The 24,027-nt window shown below is 44.2% G+C and overlaps 1 protein-coding gene across 2 annotated transcripts in view; it reads left to right on the top strand.

Annotated features, from left to right (window-relative positions):
* The first annotated feature begins 16,179 nt into the window (after positions 1-16,179).
* Positions 16,180-24,027, top strand: part of TRABD2A (TraB domain containing 2A) — a 78,271-nt gene continuing 70,423 nt past the window's right edge. For both annotated transcript variants that reach the window (XM_086867320.1, XM_086867319.1), the window contains exon 1: positions 16,180-16,539. In XM_086867320.1, the coding sequence (XP_086723446.1) occupies positions 16,417-16,539 (123 nt within the window). In that variant the 5' untranslated portion in view covers positions 16,180-16,416. The remainder of the gene's footprint in view (positions 16,540-24,027) is intronic.

The raw sequence follows: 24,027 nt of genomic DNA, 5'->3' as shown, positions 1-24,027 counted from the left end.
CCCAGTAGCTCTCCCCACGCACTAATGTCTCTTCCCCCATCTTCAGGCCAGCTGGTGGTCCTCCATGCCCTCCAGGGTCACGGGACTAAGGGGGAGTAGACACAGCTGTAAGGATGAAGTAACTCCCTTTCGTAATTGCAAAATGGCTTCCAAGCACCTTTCCTGTCCTCTTTCTCTGGAAGTAAGAGCAGCCTGCCTGTCTCTGCACACTCATCTCTTTGCCAATGTGTTGACAGCACTGTGAAGGGCCCAGGTCCCTGACATGTCCCATGCTTCCTTCCTGCAGCTATTACCACTTGCCAGCACCTCCATTTTCTGGGAAAGTGTTTTCCTATGTGCAGCGTGTCTTAAACATGGCAAAACAGGTGCTTGCCATTATTCCCTTGCTCTCCCTATGGCCTTTAGCAGCCTAGGTTGGTTGTAGGAGTCCTGAGCAACCCAGTAATGTGAGACTCACAGTCCAAGTGATACTGAGCAGTATCACAGGGCCAGGTTACCAGCTCTATCTCAACAAAGCACTAGCACCCATGTCTAGATTTTCAGCATGTGAAAACTTTTGTTGGCTACTCTGCATATTTAAGGAGTGCAGGGAATGAGGGGCAAGGCCAGATAAAGCCAAAACTGTTATCTGTACTTTTCAGTGTGATGAATAAAGAGCATCCATTTCCCTTTCTGGAATAACAGTGCTATGCTTGCAGAGTCATTCATGCCATCAACTTTTTGCTACCAGGTACAGCAACTTGGAAGTGGGTCTGTTTTAGCTCTTACTGTGGAGGTAACACTCCTCAGACACTAAAACCTACCATGCAACTTCTGAAGAGGTCTGCAGAAGTGGCATAAGATGAAAGGACCTGGAGGAGGTAATACTGCAGGGATGCATTGTCATGAGGTTTGTCTGAGCGCACCACACAGTACACACTTTGGTGTTTTCATCTCCTGCTCTGACATCCTAGGTATGCATGGAAACCACTGGAATTCAGAAATCTCTTATTTAATTCCCTGTTTCACTCTGGTCCCAGGTGCCTTCACTTCCTCATATACTTTCTGTGATCTTTATCTCTGTGGGTACATTATCACAGCCAGGACTTGGAGAGCATGTCCAAGGGGCTTTGTAGTGAAGGTGCAGCTACACTCAGGGCTGAGATATGCCATCAGCTTGGCAGCTGGGGCACTTCTACAGAAAAATCACTAAGCAGGAATTGCATTTAAGGGACCAAGTGTTGGAGGCCTGGGTGCACATCACCATGCATTGATTGTGTTTTCTAAGGAAGGAATGTGAGTATTTTAGCTTGTTGTCTGGAACATTTCTGTGATGAATAGGTGATTTCTGATGATCAGGAAATGTTCAAATACTATTAAGAATTTCAGGAAAATGACATCAGATGACTTGGTCCTTGATGAAAGTTCTCTGCAATGTTTAGTTCCTACACGGTAGCATAAATGTAGGCTGTACAGGGCCAGAGCATAACTTCTGTCAATGGTGGCCTTTGGCTATGCCTAGTTGTGTCAGGAAGAGCAGGTTTGTCTTAGATATCTGTCTAAAATCAGTATCCTGCATGTTTGAAGGAGAAAGGGCAAGACAGATCACTTCTCTGAGTAACACACTGGCATCACAGTGAAGACCAATGCTGTCTGCATTAGACCCTTACAAGCCAGGCAGGGCAAGAGTTGAATTTCTATCTTCTGGTTCTGCTATGGGAGTGTTGTGGGTGCAGGGAAGGCCATCAACCTACCACTTGGACACTGCAAGTGGTGTAGGACACTTGCTCTTTGGGAGTCCTGAGGCAGTCAGCTGTAGCTAGTATCACGGTTGCCTGCCACAGACAAGTAGTTCTGGTAAGTTTTTTTCTGTATTTAGAAGTTCTTTGGTGCAGGATTTGTTAGCTTCCATGAAGGTAAATAGGTAACAGGTAAAAATCCTAGAATCCTTGGTGACAATTGGTTTTCATAGAGCAGGCTCTGGTAAGAGCTGTGATCTTGAAGAAAACCAAGAAAACTTGATTCATCAAGTATTCAAAAACATAGAAAGCAAATTCCACCTGTGTTTATTTTCTATTTGATATTTTCAGATCTACTCCATGATTTTTCAAGAACCAGATTGATGGCACAGATATTTTTAGTGCTAAACTAAAGACTTCAGCACTGCCAGGCTGATGGTTTGTCACACCCCAGCTACAGCCCTGGTTGTAGCTGTAACTTGCCCACATCGCCCCACAGACATGCTCCTCAACAGTCTGGCTGAAGCTCCCCACTGAAAGAACGAGCCAGTTAAGCAGCTGTGACTTTGATTTCAAGCACAGCTCTCAGTATTGGCTGACAGTCGAAACTGCCTTTTGAACAGCTAAAACAGTTTCACATGCTTAAGCAATGGCTTCAGGGATCTTCCTTTCATAGGAGCAACACCTACAATGCAACCAACTGCAAAATCCCACCATCCTAGCTGAGAGTCCCACTTTACTTTTCCTAAGAGACTGATGCTCTGGCTGGCCAAAGGTAAAATGCATAAATTTATAAACTTATTTACAGCAGGTGGAGGAATTTCTTTCTTTTTTGCAACATCTGTGAATGATCAGCATCAGAATTCTGTCTGATTGCTGGATAGCTAGCAAATCCAAATTGAAACATCTGTGCATCAGATATGCATCATTGCTGATCCATCTGCAAAACACATCAGATGTCAGCTGATTGATTTGAGCTTGATAGGGCTAGATAACCAAGCAGTAAGAAAAGAAAAACTACATGGCACAGTGTCCATTCCCCTCCTTCTTTTCAGCTGTATATAAACTGTTTATCTTTTTGCAGTTATTTTTCTTACATGGTGCAATTATTGGGTTGAATATGGATAGGAGAATGAAAGCCCACATCTCAGAAATGTGGGAACACATCTGTCCTTAGCAAAAATAACTTTATTTGTGACTGCCATCACCAAAACCATAAATGAAATATATCACAAAAGCTTCCAGAAACTGCCTGTGGGAATGTGAGGGATTGCATTCAGGTTCTGTAACAGGGATTTTAACATTCTTGGGTGTTGTGTCTTTTAGGTTTTAAATCATGTTTATTCAAATGCAGTTGTGACACTAGAGATTGTTATTTGAAGCTGAAATCTTATTTCCTGTCTTCCTAATCCCTGATTGCATTTACACTGGTCACCACCATTCCTCATTGCTTCGTACTGCCCACTTCCTATAGCACGTGCGCATGCAGTTACTGCTTTTCTGTCTGCTTCTTTATTGACTTCTGGAGGTGCAGACATGCATGATGATGATAAGGAAAACTCTCATTTTTAGTATTTTAATATGGTGTGCAAGGAGATGTGGCCGGTCTTATGACTGTGTTATCTGTTGCAGCAACTACAGTGTCCCCCAGCGCCACAAAATCAGCCTAGACCTTGGGCTTGTTATTGCCCTTCCAGCAGTTAGTGAAGGATTCAGCACTACGACTTGAATAGCAGGCCTCCAAACAGTGCCTGAGAGGAGAAAATGAAAATCTGTCTCATTTAGCCCTACATTGCATCATCATGGGAAGTGATAGCAGCAGGTTGCTGTGAGGTTTCCAGGCAGATGTGACCACCCAGACATGACACAGGCAGCAGGAACAAAGTTAGAAAGTGCCACCTTTATACAGACATTTTTTCTGATTCTAATTGCTGTTGATGCACCACATCTGGATAGCCAGCAACCAAATCCTCTGCTGAGATCATGTCATGCTCTAGTTTTTTTATGCCACTCCGAAAGCAATGAGTGTAGAGTGTTTCTGCGCTGGCAGTACTGGTAAAACCCCGTTTCTGAGACAGGGAGAGATGAAGGCTTGCTTTAGCAGCCTTGTGGGACTCTGTGACTATTATAGCTGACAGAGGGGATCTGCCACACAGTTTAAAGTCACAGCCATCAGCCAGCCTGTTAAATGATCTTCCCTCTGCAATTCAAGGGTAGCTTGTTAGCACAGTAGTTCAAACTTCTCAGTATGACTGTGATGTCTGGATAAGTGCTTTGCAGACTGTATTTTATTCCTGGTAGGAGCAGTGAAGTCACTGAGCAGCTGGCTGGCCTAGCAGATGAATCCCCTCTTATGTAGTCATCCCCTGTGTGAGATTACAGATGTCTACACAAGAAAGGAAATGTTCTCCTTGAAGGCTGTGGCTAAGGTATTATGCATAAGGTGTTTAATTAGTATCATGCCATCTGGAGGAAACGTTCTTCTGCATCAAAAGAAACAAGTAGAAAATCACAAATGGGGAGAAAAGCATGGATCTCATAACTGTGTATAAATACCTGAAGTGTGCAAATATTTTTGAGATAATATCTTTTCAGTGATCCTGAATAAAAGGACCAGACACAATAGGCACAAATTGAAAGAGGTTTTCTCTGAACTCCAGGGAACATTTTTTTTTACTGTGAGGGTGACCAATCAGTGGTACAGATTGGCCAGAGAGGTGGTAGATCTCTGTCCTTGGAGATACCCAAAAGTCATCTGGACTCAGTCCTTGGCAACTGGCTCTAACTTGCTTTGCTTATCACCTCCAGAGTGATTCTGTGACAGTGAGTGAGTGCATCTTTTCAGACTATGTGAGCATGGTCTTCACCCAGGTAATGGGAGTCCACCAGCTTGGTGGCACATGGCAGTGAAATGCCTTAGCCGTGATCATCTTTTAGTAGCAGTGCTTCCTCTTGTGCAGCTTCTCTTTGTCACAGACAGAGAAGCACATTAACATTTCACAGACAGGGGAAAATGAGGCCCTGGAAAGTTAATATGGGGTTGTTCAGGTGTAAAACAGTTCCAGAGGCCAACATACTAGGGAGTACCACTTAGCGGGTGAGGTGGTTATGCAATGTTGTCCTAGGGAATAAAAGAAGCAATGCGTTCCAGCTTTTTCTCCTACAAAAACTCTGTGACATTCCCTTTTGCTTCTGTCCTTTATGCCTGGGGGCAATTTAACTGGTAACTGACAAAAGTAAGATTGCTGCAAGCTGCCCTGCTCAGATCTAATAAATCATATAAAAGTAGAAGAGGAACAGAACTGGAAATGTCTCTGAATAATCAGTAGATGAAAAACCTTTTACGATCTACTAAACTTGAAATGCAGGCAAAGACTTGGTCAGTTTTGTCTCAGAACTAAGTAATTCTGTGGTATAAATTAAATAAAAAGCCAGCAAGAACATTTCTTTTCCACTGTGTGGGGGAAATATGCTCCAGATGCTTGCAGTCTCTTGGCAACAAGCAGCAGTGTGATGGACTGGATGGATTTTGAAATTATGCCTCTAACTGATCTAAAGAAAAAATAGTGATAAAACGTTCAGCAATTGGTGAGGTGGAAACAACAAATGGAATGTTGTAACCCAGACCTCAGAGATGCCTCTTACTGTGCTTCACTTGTGGCAATTTTCAGAGACAAGACCCAAACTCTACCTTAATACTGAGCGGTCTATTCTCTCAAGGTACTGGTAGGTATAGGGAAAATTTTCCAGTGACTGCCTAGTCTAAGGCCTAAACCATGGTTCTGAGCATGCAGCACTGGAAATGCAGAAGAGAAACATTACTGCTGAGATAGTTTGCTGACTGTGGAAATGAGCCCTGACTCTGAGAGCTTTTGGGATCTTTGACACAGCAATAATCTTCTCTTGAAGAAGAACACAGGCACTGGAAAAAACACTGCTAAGCATTTAAGACATGAAGCTGATACAAAAGGGAATTTTGTCTCAGAGCACCAGCTATGTGAGGTATCAATGGCATTTTGCAGGGCGTTTCACCCTTCTGATGTTAAACAGAAATAGTTGGGAATTCTGGTGCCAGGATCAATCTAGACTGTGCATAACTGGTGGCACAGTAAGACCCTGGGATCCTATATTCTCACTGGTTTTTACTTACAGAGTATCTTTATGATAACAGTGTCCAGAGTTAGCAGAGTTCGCAGAGGTTTTATGGAGAGAAGACAAGCAACTGGATCAATGTGGTGACTTTGAAGAAAAGCCCTCTTACTGCTCAGCAGGCTACTGCAGCAGGGGTGTCCCATTTCTCCAACGGCTTCTGTGGCAATTGCCTTCTGCTAAACTCATCTGTGCCATTCACATTTGCAAAGGTGCAGCTACAATTTTTTGTGAGATTGAAAACTTTTTCTTACTATCACATATGTTACAGTTATGTAGTTACAGTTATCAGCCATTTTTTCTATTAAAAATGCCATTCCTAATATCTTGCTTTTGCTTATATCAGCACAAGATAATGATTGTGACAGTGGTGGTTGTCACAGATGTATGGAGATGCTTGACTACAATGCTTCACTTTGGCACACTTTTCATCCTCACTCTGGATAGCTCCAGGACCCTGTCCACCACAACAGGGGTTGAACACACCACACAACCTGGCCCCTGCATATGCTGCCATATGTGCAGCCCTACCAGTCTGTGAGGTAGCTGTGTTATCTCAGCACAACACTACATGTTTATTTGACATTCACCCCACTGTCTACCAAGGACTTTTGACCCCTCTATACTTCCAAGCAAACTTGAACATCTATCTGGTTGTCAAGTTTTCTGAAAACACAAACTGTAAAAATATGATCCATTCCTTCACAGGGCGTCTTCTATTGGTTAGTGAGGTGACCAGTCCCAAAGGCTGGTTAGACTCTTCTGACACAGCAGGCAGTTTGCAAATATTAATTTTCCCAGCTTAGCACTATGTGCAACAAGATCTGCCTATGGATGTGTGTGAGGACAGGCAGGAGAAATTGTTGTGAAAATGTTTCCGGAGGCCAGACCCTGTTCTGGGGTGACAAACAGTGCCTTAAAACTAGACAACAAGGGGCAAACCCACACTAGGTCTCCATCCCTCCACTGCAAATTTTCTTGAAGGGAATCAGAGAGAACAATCCCATGGAAATCCGCTGGAGTCTGTCAATAAACTGACCTCTTGGTAGGTGCTAGTGAGCAAAAAGGGTGTATTAAAGCCAGAAGGATTTGAATTCCAGGCAAGGAGTGACAAGGTTTCATTGTGTCCCCAGGAGTGATGGGGAGAATCCCAGGAAGTGGGGTGTAAATTATCCGGTTTCCTCCACTGGGGTCTACCCAAGAATTTAACACCCTTGTTTGTTTAGGAGAGGTCCTGCAGTGCTTTTAGTGTCTGTAAGGGCCTCCACACTGCTGCTGTCTCATGCAAATGTGCTGAAAGAGCCCTCCTGAACAAGTGTCATGAATCAGCACTGGCCCAGGCTCCCCAGGAAAAAAAAAGTCAGTCCTCCAGACTTTACTGAGGGTGTCTCTGTAATTTATGGATGCCTGGAAGCATACCTCTTGAGGAAGTGCAATCTCCTCCTTTCGTTTAGGGTTACAGCCTGAAGGCCATTTTTAGAACTGACAGGGATGTGTCCTGTGCCAGCACAGGAAGAACGTGTCCTGAGACACTGCATCTCATCATGGACTCCACTGTAGGCATGTTAGCTGGTCCTGATGAGCATTTGGAGGGAGCTTTCTTGAAGCATGACATTCTGCACAGCCACAGAATTGTTACCACAGAAGCCTACTCTTTAAGTGATGATGGTTTTTTTAAAGTGATTGTCTTAGGTGGAAAGGCTGACTTGATTAAAGCTTACTGTAAGGAAAATCCCTTTCACACATATATAACTGGAATCCACATCCATTTAGTCAGCCCATAGTCACTTCAGGAAGCCCTATGCCTGGGACTAGGGATTTTCCTGTGTGTGCAAGGCACACAGCCCAAAATCACAAGCCCTTCCCAGTCTGAAGTGTCATTCTGGCAGCAATGCCAAGAAGAATGGAGGAGCAAGAGGTTGGGAAAAAGAAATCCCTCCCAGCAGAGCACCTTGAGAATGTGTTAAGCGCAAACAGGCAGAAAACTTCTCGTTTTCTAGAGAGGGCCAGGAAAGCAATCTTGTGGGTGATGCAAAAGGTAAAAATGCAGTGCAGAGACTGGAGGATGCAGCAGATGCAGCAAGGCTGCTAAGATGGTGTGCAGAGTGTTCAGGGGGTACAACAGGTGGTGAACAAAGCCAAACTCTGGCACCACAGGTTTTGTGACATGCAGAAAAATTCTTGCGCCCTAGTCCCAAAATACAAAATGAATATGTTTGGCTCTTGCATCTTTCCTCATCTGAGGAAACAGAGATTCTGTCAGAATGCATTTGACTGAATTGTTTCCTACTCCAGCCTATACATAGCTTTTAGAGGCCCAGCCTAGCAGTAATAAAAGTTTTTGTCCAGTTTTAGCAACTAATTCACTGTCAAGCATTTGGAGAAACAACACTACCTCCTCCTGCCTTAACTTCCTCATCTATCCATTCTTCTGACTTGACAATGACCAGGATATATTCTACAAGAATTGGTATTCATCCAAAAAGATTTAATAAACTTTTAGATAGGAAATGCTATTGTCTTTGATACTGCTTCTCCACCAAATTTTCATATCTTTAGGACACAGTCTCTGTATTGTTGATGTTAAAACACTTTCTGTCTCTTCAGTTGTATGACTGCCACCCCATCTCATTTTTGTATCTGTGCAGAGACAGACTGACATCTAGATACACATCTAGATACTCATTATTCTTGCTTTATTGTCCTATTGCTTGGTAATAGAAGGAGGCACAGTCAAGAAGACAGCAGAGGAAAGAAACATTTTTTAACTGGATTTTAAAATGTTAAATAGGACCAGGAAGTTAGAGACAAAAAAAGAAAAAAATAGTGCCGTCCTTATTTCTTGTAGTGGAACCAGTCAAAATTGTTTCCTGTTTGAAACCTAGATGGATTTTATTTGAGCATATGGTCCTCTTGACTTCTGTGCAGAGCTGTGAGAGCTGGTTTGTAATGGCACTGGATGTTTGGTATGAGTTTGAACTCTGTGTGGAGTCAAGATGTTGCACTGCTATTGGGCTGTGATGTTGGCAGCTATTGAGCAGAAGGACCCAAAGGCAGATAGTTCATAATGTCTAAGAGATACTGAGGCCTTATCATCTCATGAAGATGGATAAGGGGAAAGAAACCATCCTAGGAAAAGTACAGTGCTATGCTTTAGGATGACTCCACAGACATCATAATGCCATGTTCTGGTCAGAATATCTTTATGGATCAGAAGAAGAGAAGAAGCAAAGAACAATACATCCCAAATCTCTTCATCTGCAGGGGAAGAAGACTGGAGTCAATGTTGAGTGCTATTCAAAACCCTGTCTGCACAGTATCTTGTGCAGATCCCATCTGTGCATGGGTTTGCACTTGGGCTGCAATCTTGTGCAGCCTGGGCTGGGGAAGTAGCCCTGGCCCTTTGTGTGCAGATTCAAGGAAGCAGATGAGATGAGCCTATGAGCTTCTGTTACTGATGGAAGCTGATCCCATGGCCTGGGGAGAGCAAGGGTGTAGCAGCTAGCTTGACTGCTTCTCAGGTGTGGAGAGGAAGTGGCCTGGGAGATTCATAGAAGCCCTGCTTTGGATCTTGCGTTTTTTAGTGATGGCTTAAGTGTCCCTGTCTGTCTATAGGAAGGCTACAGGCCTCATGAAATGTCAAAGCTAATTGTAGCAAATGCCTCTGAAGCTTAAAAAATGAGGCTTTGGTTTAAAATAGTTGCAGATAGTCACGGTAATTAAGTAGGAGTGCTGACCACCACCGGAAGGCAAATAAACAGGGTGAAGTAGCTTCAGTGCATGTGCTAGGGTCAGGGGATGAATGGGTTGTCTTGCTAATGGTTTGGCACATATGGCTCAGAACCCGGTCTTTAATCTTCACATGGTGAAGAGATATCCTTAGGAAAGAACTTTCTCCCCAGGAACTTCCCTCCTAAATATTTTTACATGTATTCATTATTAAACCCACAGACCAATGGAGGGTTCCATTTCCTTTGATTGTTCTGGTTTGGGTTTGTTTTCTGCACAACACAGTGTTTGACTGAATTTCAGCCTCAAGCAGAGATCTGGTTCAGCTGTGGTACTGTCCATCTGCTCCAAGTTAAGCATGCTTCCAAGAACCCTCCTGGCTTGGAGGAAAAGTTGGTTTATGTCCCTGGTAACTCACTCACTTGAAAGACACCACAGTGATGAGAAAAATTTGTTTTATGTCATCATAGTGGGTGCAGTGGAGGTAATTTGGCCTGTTTTTGTAGTACATCTTTAACACAGGATTTAGGGAGTAATCCTGTGGTCACTGAAATTCTGGACAGAAGTGTCAGTGGAAAGAGTGTAAACCAGATCCAGACTGGCTAAGAAAGTTACATAGCATTTCCAGCAGAGATGTTCATGGTGTCTGATAAGGTTTGGACAGTGTTTCAGCTCTTCAAGATCACCTGCCTGGCAAAGTGAGGTGCAACAGCTGTGACTAAAAGCAGTTATTAGTCCCTCCCCCACTCAAAAATGCTGTTTCAGCAAATAAATTCAGCATTTAGACTTGTCAAACTAGAGTTGTGCCATGTCTTGGAATAAGTAGAAAGCACATTTATTGGCTCTTTTAAATTTATCTTCTTTAATCCTGGTGAAGAAGCGTAGGCATTTCCTTCAGTATTTAGTGGGGAGAAAGAAAAATCCCAGTTGACAGAAAGCAAAGCAAGTGCTGACTAAAAGAAAATTACCCATGAAAATAGAGCTAGAATAAAAACTTAATTTCAGCTCTGCTACACTTGATGGGCTGACAAGAAACAAGAATCTTTACAGTCAAGTAAAGGATAATCACTGACAGGCTCATATGTGGTCTCTTGAGAGAGATCAGGGCTAATCCAGAATTGCATGAAACTTTCTCAGTATGCTGTTTCTTTAGTTTTCTTGGGACATTTTGCAGTTAGTGAAACAAACTGTCTATGTTACAAGATCTGAGCTTTAAACACCTTGAGGCAGGGATGGCCATTAGCTGTGCAAGTCTGTATAGCAAATAACTCAGCAGGATATGCAGTGGCTCACTGCCGAGCAAGGACACATTCAAGTGCTTCTCAGGAGGCAGGTCTGAAAGGGTTGGAAAATACATGGCAATTCTGTGGTGCCACAAATGACTGATCTGACCTTCACCACCCCAAAGAAAAATTCCACCCCACTGAAGTCAGTATCCTGAAAAACACCAAAAATTGTTTTCCCTTGTGCTGGAGCTCCCAGGATGCACTCTGTGGCTCTGTTACTGCCTCAATAAATGCAAGCAGCGTTCATGATGTATTTATCTGGTTTAAAAAAAAAAAAAAAAAAAGCCACCTTACATACTGCTAAGGTCACATTTTGTAACAAGTTACTGTTGCATACATATTGTCTTAAACTCTGACATGCCTGCTCATATTTTTTATAGCAAGTTACAAAACCAGGAGAAAATAAGTGTTATCTTTTGGAAAACTCCTCTCTGCTTTGTGGAAAATCCTTAATTACAGTTGCTAAAAAATGAGGATAGCTTTTCTCCCCCAAAGACATCCTGGAAAAAAGAGCTAATTTAATGGATAAAGGGAATGCAATGCATATCTAAATGATTTAAACGTCCTTCAGTTGTTCCAAAGCAAAGCTATCCTGATATTTCCTAGAAGACATCAGAAATATACCTATGTAAAACAAAGATTTTACAAATTTTGGAGCCTTCCTGAGGGGCCCAGTCTTTCCAGCTGCTTCCCAGATGGATGCTTATGTGCACAGGAGTAGGGTTAATCCGAGTTTTCAGGAGTGATTTCTCCTGCACCTTTCCTCCAGCCCAGTAAAGGGCTTGAGAAGGGAGTGTAAAGCAAATAGGGACTGTTGCATCCCTCCTTTTCAAGACCCAAACAGCTTTTTTTCTGCCAGTAGGGCTGAGGGCCATATATAGGCTAGAAGTGGAGCTCCAGTTCCCACAGAGAGAGAGGGACTAAATCCCTATTTACTGAATTTTATAAAATTATGCATTAATCACATTTATTATTTTTTATCCTTTTTATTTTTTCCTTCCAACATTATGAACTACTAACCGACTAACTCACACTACTTTTTACTATTTTGTTAGCACTTTATTCTCACATTTTAAATGGTTTGGGGTTTGATTGCACTCTTATAAAAGTACTTTCAGATCAGGAAAAGCAGTTTTTGAACTGTCATTTAACTCCTTGCAGCCTGGCTTCAAAGGATCCTCTCCTTTACTTCAAAAATGCTGGGGCTTAGCACAATTCAGAGCTCCCTGTTATGGTCATGTACTTTCTCTTCACCTCCTTTCAATGTCAGAGAGATTTATTTTTGTTTAGTTTTCTGTCTCCATTCAAACTGAGATAACTATTATTAAGATGCATTTGGAGAACAGAATTCCTCTCTTTTCTGTTTATTTTTTGGCTTTTAGCTAAGTATGCTTGATAATTACATGTAACCACTTCACTTTGTAATATATTCCCCATATTTCCCTTCCAGCTGACCTAACACTTTCATACAGTAACATACTACAAAGTTCACTAACCCTTTTTTGTCTAGAGGCATAATTGGGACTGTGTTCATGAATCTCTGAAGTCCACATTGATCCTTCTAAGCAAACTTCCTTTCAAATGCCGATACAGTACTTTTTCTCAACTTGATGAAAAAAGCTCCTTTACTCTTTTATTATGTGCTTTATGATACGTGTTTCATAATGTTAAATGGTGAGAAATACTCTTGCTTAAATGTCATGGTCTTTAAAATTAGTTTTGAATTCGTGTTCAACAGTGGGTGAATCAGAGCTGACCTGCCTGTTAAAGAACTGTGAATTCTGTCCTGAACTCCCTGCAAACCTCTTTTGTGGTCTTTCACTCAAGGTTCACTGTGCTGGGCTGTATGAGGTGGCTTTCTTTCCCACTGCAGGTTAATGTTAGATAACAAAGGCAGATGCATAATCTGGAGGTCTCTCAGGCATGTGTGTGCTGTGTCACATGTACACATGCCACCCCAATTAGCACGTGCAGGAGCTTTGGACTGTGATGCTTTGCAGATCTGTCATCAGTAACATGCACTTGAGAAGACCTGTGCCTCTGACAGCCTGTCACTTCCACATAAACGCTTTTACGGCCTGGGAAACTAACTGAAGTTAAGCATCAGATGATGTACAAAAAAAAAAAAAAAAAAAAAGGTAAAAAAGAAAGCAAGAAAGACGCAGCCTGTTTCTGCACAACACATTTCAGGTCACCTCCTGGCCCCACCTGTAGGCATACCTAAAGGTTGGGATGTGAGTGTGAGCAACTGCTTGTGCATGACAGCTGCTTCAACAAACTGCTCAAACTGCACTGCTATAAGAGACACAGCTCCTTCAATTAATTGAAGTAATTTGAATTAAGTACCAACTACTGACAATTCAGGACACAGACTCTCCATGGTCCAAGGTCCTGATCCAGAACAGCATTTAAGTGCGTGCTTGTTTAACCTTTCTGTACAGTGTTCATAAGCACATGTTTAGATGTAAGAACATTTTGAAGTCCTATTGAATTATTTTTGCAAGGGACAGAGATAAACAAATCCTGGCCATGCTACAGACAGAAATTGTTAAATAAAAATGCTGGGTTTATCTCCTAGGTTTCTGCTAATACAGCTAGGGTGTGGCTTTCTACTGAAATGTTGCAGCACAAGTAAAAATTACTTTGGAAGTCTCTTTAAGACACTGCCTTTGTCTTTTCTTGTTCCCTATTTTTCATTAGCAGTTCACCACAAAGAATGCATTTCCCACCAATTCAAAAATAAGGCCAAGCAGCGTGTTAATCTGTATTGCCTGTAGGCCTGTGAGCTGTATTTCGGAAAGCACTGTAATGTATTTTGCTACTCTAAAACTAAAAGCAAATCAAATAGTGACACAGAAGGTACCTAATCAGTCTGCCAGCACACCTCTCTGACATGAAAAGTTTATTCTTACTCTCTATGGATTGATCAGGGTGCTGTATGAATGCTAATTCATGAATGCATGAAGCTCTGGCTTTCATGTCCAGACATACATATGACCAAATGTGTCTCTGGCTTGCAGCATTCCAGGGCAAAGAAAATGTTGTTGTTATGTTTTATACTGGGCTGCTAAGACTGATGTTCAGAAAAGCTGCTTGACTATCTGTGACTGGTGGGAAAACTCACTATTTGAAGTTCCGGTGTTAAATCAGGGTTCTTTTTTGGGGGACAGATGAAAAAAGAGGTACTATCTGCACTTCTTGCTCTGATTATTAAAGGAGGACTTGAATGGCTGGGAAAATGCTAGTAGTATTTTTGCCTGCTGTATAAATAAAACAAAACAAAACAAAATTATTATTATTATTAATAACAATAATAGTAATAGTAGTAATTAATAGCAATAGCAATAGCAATAGTAATAGCAATAGCAATAGCAATAGCAATAGCAATAGCAATAGTAATAGCAATAGCAATAGCAATAGCAATAGCAATAGCAATAGTAATAGTAATAGTAATAGTTTGGGACAACTACTACTATTCATTGCATAAATGCCATATCCTTGGTCATATCATGCTCTTTGCACTAAATGGTTAGTAGAAAAGAAGATGTATTATTCCAGAATAATTCTCCTCATCAAAATCCACAAGATTCAGATATAAAGTAATGCACATAAAAGAAGGCAAAACAATGAAGGGTTTTGGCTCTGCCTACTTTCTTCTGGAGGTGGTTAATTTGCACAAAAAAAAGCAGAACTTCTTTCTTTGAGCTGAAGGAAAGTTTGTCATGGACTCTCAACCAGAATTTAACCTTGGAACAGATATCTGGATTTCTGGGGTAGAAAAAGATGTGTTTACAAGTACGAACGTGGGAGAGCTAAAGAGACAGTAACTATCTGAGTCTGCAATCAGCCAGAAATGCTTGTCTTTGTTGCTTTATGCATTGTTTCATATACACAGCTTTGGAAGGAATGGTCCACATTAATAAAGAAATTACAGTGGCATTTTAAGACCAAGGGTAGGTCAGGACCACCAGCAATTTAAAAAAAAAGAAAAAAGCAAACTCAAATCAGAAGAAATGTCATTCAGCCCCTCAGGACAGTGAGCACAATGATCACTACTAAGGTAGAAATTGTAAAAATACTATTACTAGATACTATATATGACTAATATATTAATACAATATATATTGCTAATATAATAGTATACATTACTGGTATATACTATGTTAATAGGTAACATGATATGTAATCATACTGAGAAAAGATGGAAAAATTCATCATAGAGAAAGAGCGGCATAAAAGGAACACCTTATTCTTCTACTTAAACAAAAAGATACTGCTTTGTAGAATGGCATGCCTTTTACCTTTCATTTGACCTCTACTGTCTTTTTATTCAAGCCTTCAATAGATTCTGGCTTTGTTGTTGGGAAATAATTAAAACAAGTAGGAATGAATCAGGAAGGATTGTTCCATACAATAACACCATACACTTTAGTCAGAGGTCGTTAGCAGTTTAACTTTAAAGGTTTACCCAATTTAAGCCTTAAAAGTGCTAACTTTTATAGTTTTGCTATATATGGATTAGTTACATATGCCATAATAAAATTATCATGAGGAGACTATTGAATATTTTGAGAGCTATGAAGGCTCATTCTTTTAATTTGCACTGGCTTAAAACCTGGTACATTTCTGGATTTTCTCGATATTTTAGAGACTGTGCTTAACAGCAAGGGGTACTTTTGTGAAGATTTAAACAAAAGCCTCTTCGGCAGGAACGGCCGAAATGTATTACAGACTGATACATTCTTCAGCATATTTTTGGTCATATAAGGATCACACTTGACCACGGTACTTATAACGCCAAGGTCACAGGTTCGATCCCTGTGTACGCCACTTACTGAAGAGTTGGACTCAACGGCCCTTGCGGGTCCTTCCAACTCAGAATATTCGGTGATGCTGTGAGCACTGCTTGTGCAAAGCACACTGGACGCACAACTTTGGAACGGCCGCCCATTAAACAAGAAGTCAAAATAATTCAAGCCGACGGACAATAAAAAAGCTTGTGAAGAACCACAATATTCCATTTTACATTCACTTGAGGAGAGCCGTATGAAGGGCAGGGACACAGGCGGGCAGGCCCAGGGCGGACAGAGCGCGGTGCTGCGCTCCCCGCTCGCCCAGGGCTGCGGGACGGGGGCGCGGCCGCCCCAGCCCCTCGGGGCCCGGAGAGGTCCCTGCGTGGCACTGCGGGACCCCCCCGCTGCCCCCTCACTGCCCGCCCCGCTGCCACGGGCCCCGCGCCCTCCCCTTCCTCCCCCGCCCCGCAGGGGACCTTTTAAGAGGAGGGGGCAGAGACTGCAGGGCTTGGCCGGGGGACGGGGCTGCTCCTGCGAGAGCTCTGGGGTTGAGTCGGACGGCCAAAACCAAAAACTAACAGGGAGGAGGAAGAAGAGAAAAAAAAAAAATAAAGAGGCGAAAGAAGTAAAAAAAAAAAAAAAAAACAAATAGTAAAACGGGAGGTGCGGAAGCAGGGAAAGGTGGGGGGACAAACCAGAAACCACAGGGGACGCGGTCTGCAGGCTGCGCTCAGCGCGGGGATGGTGCGCCCCGGCGGGCTGTGCCGCCTGCTGCTGCTGCTGCTGCTGCTGCTGCAGGGCTCCCTCCTCCTGCTGGCCACAGCCCGGCACGGCCGCGCCGCCGCCTGCCCGCTCCGCAGAAAGGTAAGCGCTGCCCGGGGTGCGCTCCCGCCCGGGGTGCGCTCCCGCCCGGGGTGCGCTCCCGCCCGGGGTGCGCTCCCGCCCGGGGTGCGCTCCCGCCCGGGGTGCGCTCCCGCCCGGGGTGCGCTCCCGCCCGGGGTGCGCTCCCGCCCGGGGTGCGCTCCCGCCCGGGGTGCGCTGCCGGCCGCCCCTCCCCGCGCCGGCAGCGGGGAACGCGGGCTCAGTCCCCTCGGGGTGCGGTGACGGGAGGGAGCGGCGTGCGGGGCCGCCCCGGCCGCGGCTCCGTCCCCTCTGTCAGGCGGGCGCGGTGCGCCGAGCTCGGGCGGCAAGCGCTCGGCAGCGGCACCGCGGCTGCCCGGGACTGTGCAGCCATCCCTGGGTGCTGACGGAAGAGCGTGACGGGGTCCGGGATGAACCCCAGCAGGATCTTTTGCCTATGCTGAGTAGGACGAGCTGCGCTGCTCGCCAGGAGACAGACTGGCCGGGAGTGACTTGCTGCCATCATCCCATGCAGGGGTACCGCCTAGTCCCACTTAGGAACACCGAGCGTGCTGGAACAGGTTCGGACTAGCAAATGGCCATTTGGCGTGAAAACACGGTGACACGTTATGTGAGGTTTTGGTCGCCTCCTAAACTTAGCAGCTTGAGTGCAGTAGCCAGGAGCAGTGTACACTGACTTAGTTCCGGTGGGTGGTTAGCACGGCAGAGGATCCCTGCTGCAGATTAGGGGTGATATTACGGCCAGTGTGAAGCCTGTGCAGATGGTGTCCGTCCTTTCTCTGAAAAATCAGAAAGAGTCGTTCTCGTTGAAGCTTCTAAGATAAAAGTACCAAAAATCACGTAGGAAAAGCCTTCTTGAACTTACTTTGTGTTAACAGGCCATCTGTGCTGTCTGTTGGCATCTACTTGGACCTGACGTACTTCTGGGATATGCGTACCGCCACCTCACCTTCCCTCCCAGGCAGGGTTAACTCCGCCACCACAGCTCTTAAGGAAACTGGAAGCCCTTAGAAGTAAGTGTAGACCTGCTGCACTGGGGAGTGCCAAAGCCACAGCAGGCTCACTGCAGGGTAGGTGTGAGAAAGTTTTGCAACTGAGGAAAGCCTGCTCTGAGACTTTCCTCCACTCTCTCGCCTGCTCCTGCACCTACATGTAGCCCTTGTTCCCGGGGTCTTCCTGCCTCTGTGAGCATGCTGGTTCCCCAGAATATCTTCTCCTAGGATTTAGGACATTATGGACTCAGCCATATGCCAAGCTACGTGTGCTTCACTGGAGGTGTCTGCCTGAGCTTGAGTTAAATAGAGCCTAGCACTGCCTTGTGGGATGGTGTCTTTACAATTTCCTTGGAACCAGTTTGTCGGCTGGATTTGTAGGTGGCCAGCTGTGACACTGCCATAAAGCCAGGTCAAGCCTTTGGAGTGGGTGCCCCCTTTTCCTTGAAGGCATAAGGTGCAAAAGCCTGTGGGCTGGTACGAAACTACTGCAAGGAGCTAGCTGAGAACGAGGACAAAGAGGACAGCTCCTGAGCAGAAGTCGTACTTGTGGAAATGGATAACTTCACAGGTTGGGTGGGACATGCAGGAACATCAGTTGTTCTCAGGAGCAACTGAATGGACTTCTGCCAGTTGCTAGCAAGACTGGAGGTGCAAAGTGTTAATGGTAGGTAATTATCTGCTGATTACTCTGTCATTAAAATGTGAGACCACCTGTAGTTCTGGAAGAGGCAGGCCGTTTCCGAGGGTCATTAGGACAGTGGTAATAACCACACTGTCTAGGAATGGCAGTGTCTGCCTTATTTACAAATCTCTTGAGTTTATCCTTATGAATATTTACATGAACTCCTTAGGAAAAATATACTGTCGTGTTCCTGCATCACCACGGATGGCTTTTTAATTTACTTTAGTTCTTTATAGGATTCCTTTTCTTACCTCTCTCAGACCGTCTTCTTTTTGTCAGGTTGCCTCAGTCTCTGCCATGAAAAAAACTATGTGTGCAGGAATGAACCTGCAGTACTTCAGAGGGCTTTCTCATCATGAATCCAAATTATAGTTAAGCTACAACCAATAACGTGCCTTATCATCCTCGAAAAAAAGACGTTGAAAACAGTTAATTTAAAATAAAGTATGCTGGAATTTTTTTGGGTTGTATTTCAGATACTAGGTAATATGGTCTGGTACTTCTTTCTTTTTGCTTAACATTGGAGTGTATTGGAAAAATTAATGCCAGAAATCAGGGATTAATTGTGGACTGCTTGGAGTTGTAGTTGGTTAGTATTTTATGATGTGTTTTTTCTGATAGAGGGCCAGTTAATTTATATGGCTACTTTTCCCCATATATGCTCTTCGGCAGAGCAAGTAATTTGTCTGTTCTTAACCTGTAGCTTTTTAGTTAAAAACTTTAATTTCTGGCACTTTGGATGTGTTCTTTTAGTTGCTGTAGCCAGTGCAGTGTTTATCCCCAAGTGATTTCTGCTTTAAATCTTAAGCTGAGTTTGAGAGTGTCAGTAATGCTGCTGGGCAAAAGCTCAAGATAAGTACTATTAAAAATGGGGCTAGCATTTTTGTGTGCATTATCATAGTTGCACGGGTATGTAATAGGTGAGTAAAATCTTTGCCTCAATTAGGTATAAAGGAACATGACAAGATAGGATGCCAGGATAGATAAGAGAGAGGGAGGAAGCCATATAGGGAGGGTTATAGGGCTGCCTGCTTGGGTGATATATTGCATGCCGTGTGCTCTGGCTTCTGTAGCGAGCAAGAAAAATAAGGCATGAGAATATTGTGGACTGAGAAACAGTGCAGTTCTGGGCTGAGGTTTGAAAGGTGTGGTGGTGAGGTCAAGTGGTGAATGTTAGGGGTCCTGAAAGACAGTGAAGCTACAGAGGGCACGTACCTGCACAGCGAGGTATACAGGTTGTGCTTTGGAATGTATAGTTTACATAGGTGAGAAAGAAGATGGAAGGAAGCAGAACTCATGTAGAAGGAAGCAGACCAAGTGTAGATTGTCCTTGTCTGGACTTCCCATCCAGTTCTTCAGTCTCTAGACAGCAGATTTCCTTTCCCTCTGAGTCTTCATTCCCTGCATCACTACAGCCTTCTTTCTGTCTTTTCTGTTTAGTTTTTTATCTCCCATGTTCTTCTAGATGTTGGGAATGCTGTCGCTAGATGAATTCTTTGTTCCTCCTGGTGTTTTTCTGAATTGTTTTCTGGAGGTTTGCCAATTTTGCTTTCGTTAGTACATCATTCAGCCCAATTTGAGCTAGTTTCTCTGAAAAAAAAAAAAAAAGACACTTTCTCTGATTTTCTTTGGCACTTCTCTTCCAGAAGAATCATTGCTGCCTCGATTGAAGTGATGTATGATATCTGACAAACACAGTAGTATTTGTGTATTTGAAGACCACGGGTTGCATCCTCTAATGGATCTATAAATAGTGCTGCAAAAGCAGGCCATTAGTGCTAGTTAAAATGAGCAAAATCTGAGGCCTGGGGCTTTTTAATCAAAAAACAGGAACCTCATCTCCCAGGGAAATAAATACCCTTGATGCACACCATGCTTTTCCAGATTTTTGCAGTGGCTGACACCATTGTTCTGTCATGTTGGGGAAGTGTTTTCTGTCCCTATGTGTCCCTGTTGCACCTCAGTGGACAGTGGAGTTTGTCCCCTGTGCAGCCTTGATTGAGAAGGAGGCTTTCCAAGTCTTGTGGTTGGGAGTGGACCCCACAAGTCCCAGTGCATTCTCTGTGCAGTGTCAGCTTTTTCACCTGGGGAGGTAAGGCAGAGGAGGAGGAGGAGGCACCATGCCGTAGTGCTGAGCATTCAGAAATACCTTGATCTCATGATTCCTTGGACCTTTGTGTGGCAGCAAGTTGGGAGACCTGTTTCTCTTGTGAGACTTCTCTTTCCCCTTGCTCAGGGCTTTTCCCGTGATGAGTAATGCATTGAGTACCACCTGAAAATCGTAGTGGAGACAGAAATACGTATCTGTGTGTCTTCATCTATTTATGAACCTTTTTGTTGCTACATGCTGCTGGAACTGAAATTCCTCGAGCTGTACAGCCCAGCTGCCATAAGCCTCCAGGACAACACTAGGACTGTAAATTGTTTGTTTTAAAGCAACTTTTTTTTATTGCAGCAGCTCTATTAAAGGATCTTACTGCAAAGGAAAATTGGGCTGTAGCACTTTTATCTACTGTGTGCTCTCAGGGAAGTGAGGTGCTGCAGTGATGGTGTATGGTGTGATGCTGAACAAGCTTTGGCACTGCTCCTGTGCTATTTCATTGCTAGGAGCACTGTTTAACAGCTTCCCTTTTATGGCATTGGGGTGAGATTATATCCTTGCTTTTCTCTCTGTGAAGCTGCATTGAGACATGTGAGAGAGAGCTCCAGGAGGTGGGCAGGGAGATTGGAGTGCCTGAAGGTACAGTGGGGAAACAGACTTGCTCAGGCACACCAAGGGCTTTGCCCTTTCCCCACTCGCACAGAGCAGTAACAGGAGGCTGTTTGCAGGGGTCTGGCACAGAGGCAGAGCAGTGGTGGGATTCCAGTCTCCACTTCGGAAGGAAATGGAAATGCCAAAGGGGTGTGAGGCACTAGCATGTCCGGAGCAGCTGTAGTGGCCCCTGTTGGAGGGAGAGTGAGCTTTGTGAGCTCCTCCTGTACCATCACTTGCTGGTGCCCAGAAACTGATTCTGGGGTCTGGGGAGTTTCCCATCAGTGGTGGGAAACTGAGGTTTCTCTGTCCCTTCATGCTCGCTCCAAGCTTTCTGTGAAGGAAGCTCTGAGTGGTGCTTCGGGTGATTTCTCAAGTTCATGACTACTCCTTTTGACATGCAAGTGCCAGCAAGAGTTCTCAGCTGCTCTGCTTTGTAATGTCAGGGTCTGGAGAACTGTGTGAAAATTTCTATTATGTCTCAGCCTGCTGTCCTTCTGCCTGTGCTACAGGCTCTTTAAAGGAAGACTTCATGTACTCTGTGCCTGATGGCCTGTTTTATTTCTTCAGAAGTACCAGTGGTAGCTGGCAGTATTACTCTGCTTTCAGTATCTGATTAGGAAAGTCGTGGGGATAAGCAGAGAAAAAGAGTATAATGCCAAGTCTTTCTAGCTAGGCTGTGTACAGTCCAGAGCAGTGCTAATGTCATGTTAAAATCTGATACCAGTCATCTGGGCTTGAGCCTTCTTGCTGGATTTATTGAGGAACTGAAAAGCTGGCTGGTGACCGTGTGTTCTGTACAATTCCTTGGAGTCGTAGCTGGTTTTGTGCACTCCCACATACATGATCAGACTTGTGTGAAGAGAAGGAGAATTGACCTCTTAACCTCATGCCTGTTCCAGGTGCCTCCTCTGTCTTTATACTGGCAGTAGATAGAAAGCAGCAGCTCTGATCCTTCCTCCGTGCTGCCTGACCACTACTTCCAGTTCATTTCTCACCCCAGTAACATGTCCTTCCATTTTCCCCTTCTGACTAATGTCGGGGGAGAGCCCTGTCATCTTCCCTCTTGTTTTACATATTAATTTTCCCATATTCTTCCCAGGTCTATGTTAATTTTTACTCACCTATTGGCCTGTATTTTTTTATGCCCCCTGGTGCTCTTCATGTTTGTTCTCCCTTCTTCCTATGGTCTTCAGGAGAATTTTTGTGCTCCGTAATTTAAGTGTGCATTCCATGTCCTGTAGGATTTGGAGTTGTAGAATGGTGTTGCCAGGGTCTGAAGTATTCTTCAGACTCTTGATATGCTGCAGAACAGTCTGAAGAGCCCTTTGGAATATATTTGGCTCTCCTGTGCAGCTCCAGGAATTGGACTTCAATGATCCCTTGTATCCCTTTCAGCTCAGGCTATTCTATATTCTATAGTCCATGCAGGTGAAGTGGACTACAGAAAATGGTAGCACTTTGCCGAAGTGCTGCCTGATCTGTGGCCTGGTTTTGATGTACAGAGCTGGTGGAGAAGGTTGTCTGGGATGAGCTGTTGCAGAGCAGTCTTTAAGATTAACCTTTCTGACCCTGAGTCTTTAGGGTCAGAAATTTATAGGCAACGTGCTTCCAGTAGATTCCTCCCAGCAGCCTGTTCTGCTTTTGGCAGTCAGGCAAGCTTCTTAGATCAGCCCGCATGCACAGTTAGCCCCAGTGCTGAGGTTAGAGTTATCTGCTGGCTCATGACTGACCAGATGTTCGAGTGCATCTGGAAGCCTGTTCTCTTACTTAGACATGCAAAGGCTACCTCTTCCTGTCTGTGCAGACAGACACCGCTTGTGCCCATTGCTCCAGTAAGTACTGCTGCACAGTGGGGTGCTGTGGGTGATGAAAGCTGTGCCTGCTGCTGGTGTAAAGTGAGTTGGAAGGATTCAAGCAGGATCCATGTTGTCCCATCTGCTCTTCTGTCCCACGGGAACACCACAACCCTGCATTGAGGTATCTCAGGTGATGCTGTGAGGTGTATTTTCCAGCAGAACAAATTTAAATCTGATTCTGACTTTCTGATGGCTTTGGGTTTTGGGACATTATAAAAGCTAATTTAAAAACAAACATGCTTTTTTTTTCATTCCTCTGTGTTTACAAGTGTATACCCTAATACCACAGGCCAAGTCTGACCTGCAGAAAAATGTTTTCACTTATTTTCTAAGGTATTGCATGCTCTTCTCTGATACTCAGGAATGAGTACTGGACTGTGAGGGGTCTTTTCTGGGTGTCTGTCTGCCATGTGCAAAACTTTATTTCTGCCTGCTCCAGCAACTCTGCCTGCCAGCTGTGTTTTGTGTTACTCATTTTCTTGGTGTCTTGTTGTTGTGGTATTACCCCAGCTGTCCACCAAGCACTGCACTCATTAAATTCCTATTCCATGCAGGAGAGGTTGTGAGAGAGCACTGGAAGGGTAAAAGTGTTGGATTCAGATAATGACAGCTTAGTAGCTAAAGCAAAAGTCATGCACACAAGCAAAGCAAAACAAGGAATTCATTCACCACTTCCTGAGGCAGGCAAGTGTTCAGCCATTCCCAGGAAAGCAGGCTCCATCATGCATAGCAGTGTCTTGTGAAGACAAACCCCATCATTCTGAACATCCCTTCTCCTCTCCTCTCCCCTCCCCACCCTCCCTGTTCTTTTTGTGCTGAGCATAATGCCATATGGTATGGAATATTGCTAGGGTCTGCTCTCCTGGCTCTATCCCCTCCCAGTACCTTGTGCACCCTCAGCATGCATGCTCGCAGTCATACAGCAGGGAGAAAAGGCCTTGGCTCTGTGCAAGCACTGCTCAGCAGTAACAAAAACGTCTCTATATTATCAGCACCATTTTCAGCACAAATTCAAAACTCATACCAGCCGCTGTGAAGAAAATGAACTCCACCCCAACCAAAACCAGCATGCTCAAAGTGTGAAGTTCACCCGTGATGCTGTGCCACCTTCTGACCGAGTGTCACAGCAGATTCTTTGATGAAACGTGCATTGCTGTGCTGAAACGAGAGGTAAAAGTGATAGAAATCTTGCTGTCCTGCTTT

Source organism: Cyanistes caeruleus, chromosome Z (assembly GCF_971803275.1).
Source record: "Cyanistes caeruleus chromosome Z, bCyaCae1.hap1.1, whole genome shotgun sequence".
NCBI lineage: Eukaryota > Metazoa > Chordata > Aves > Passeriformes > Paridae > Cyanistes > Cyanistes caeruleus.
Note: the sequence above shows the minus strand (reverse complement) of the source record. Positions and strands in the feature narration are given on the sequence as shown.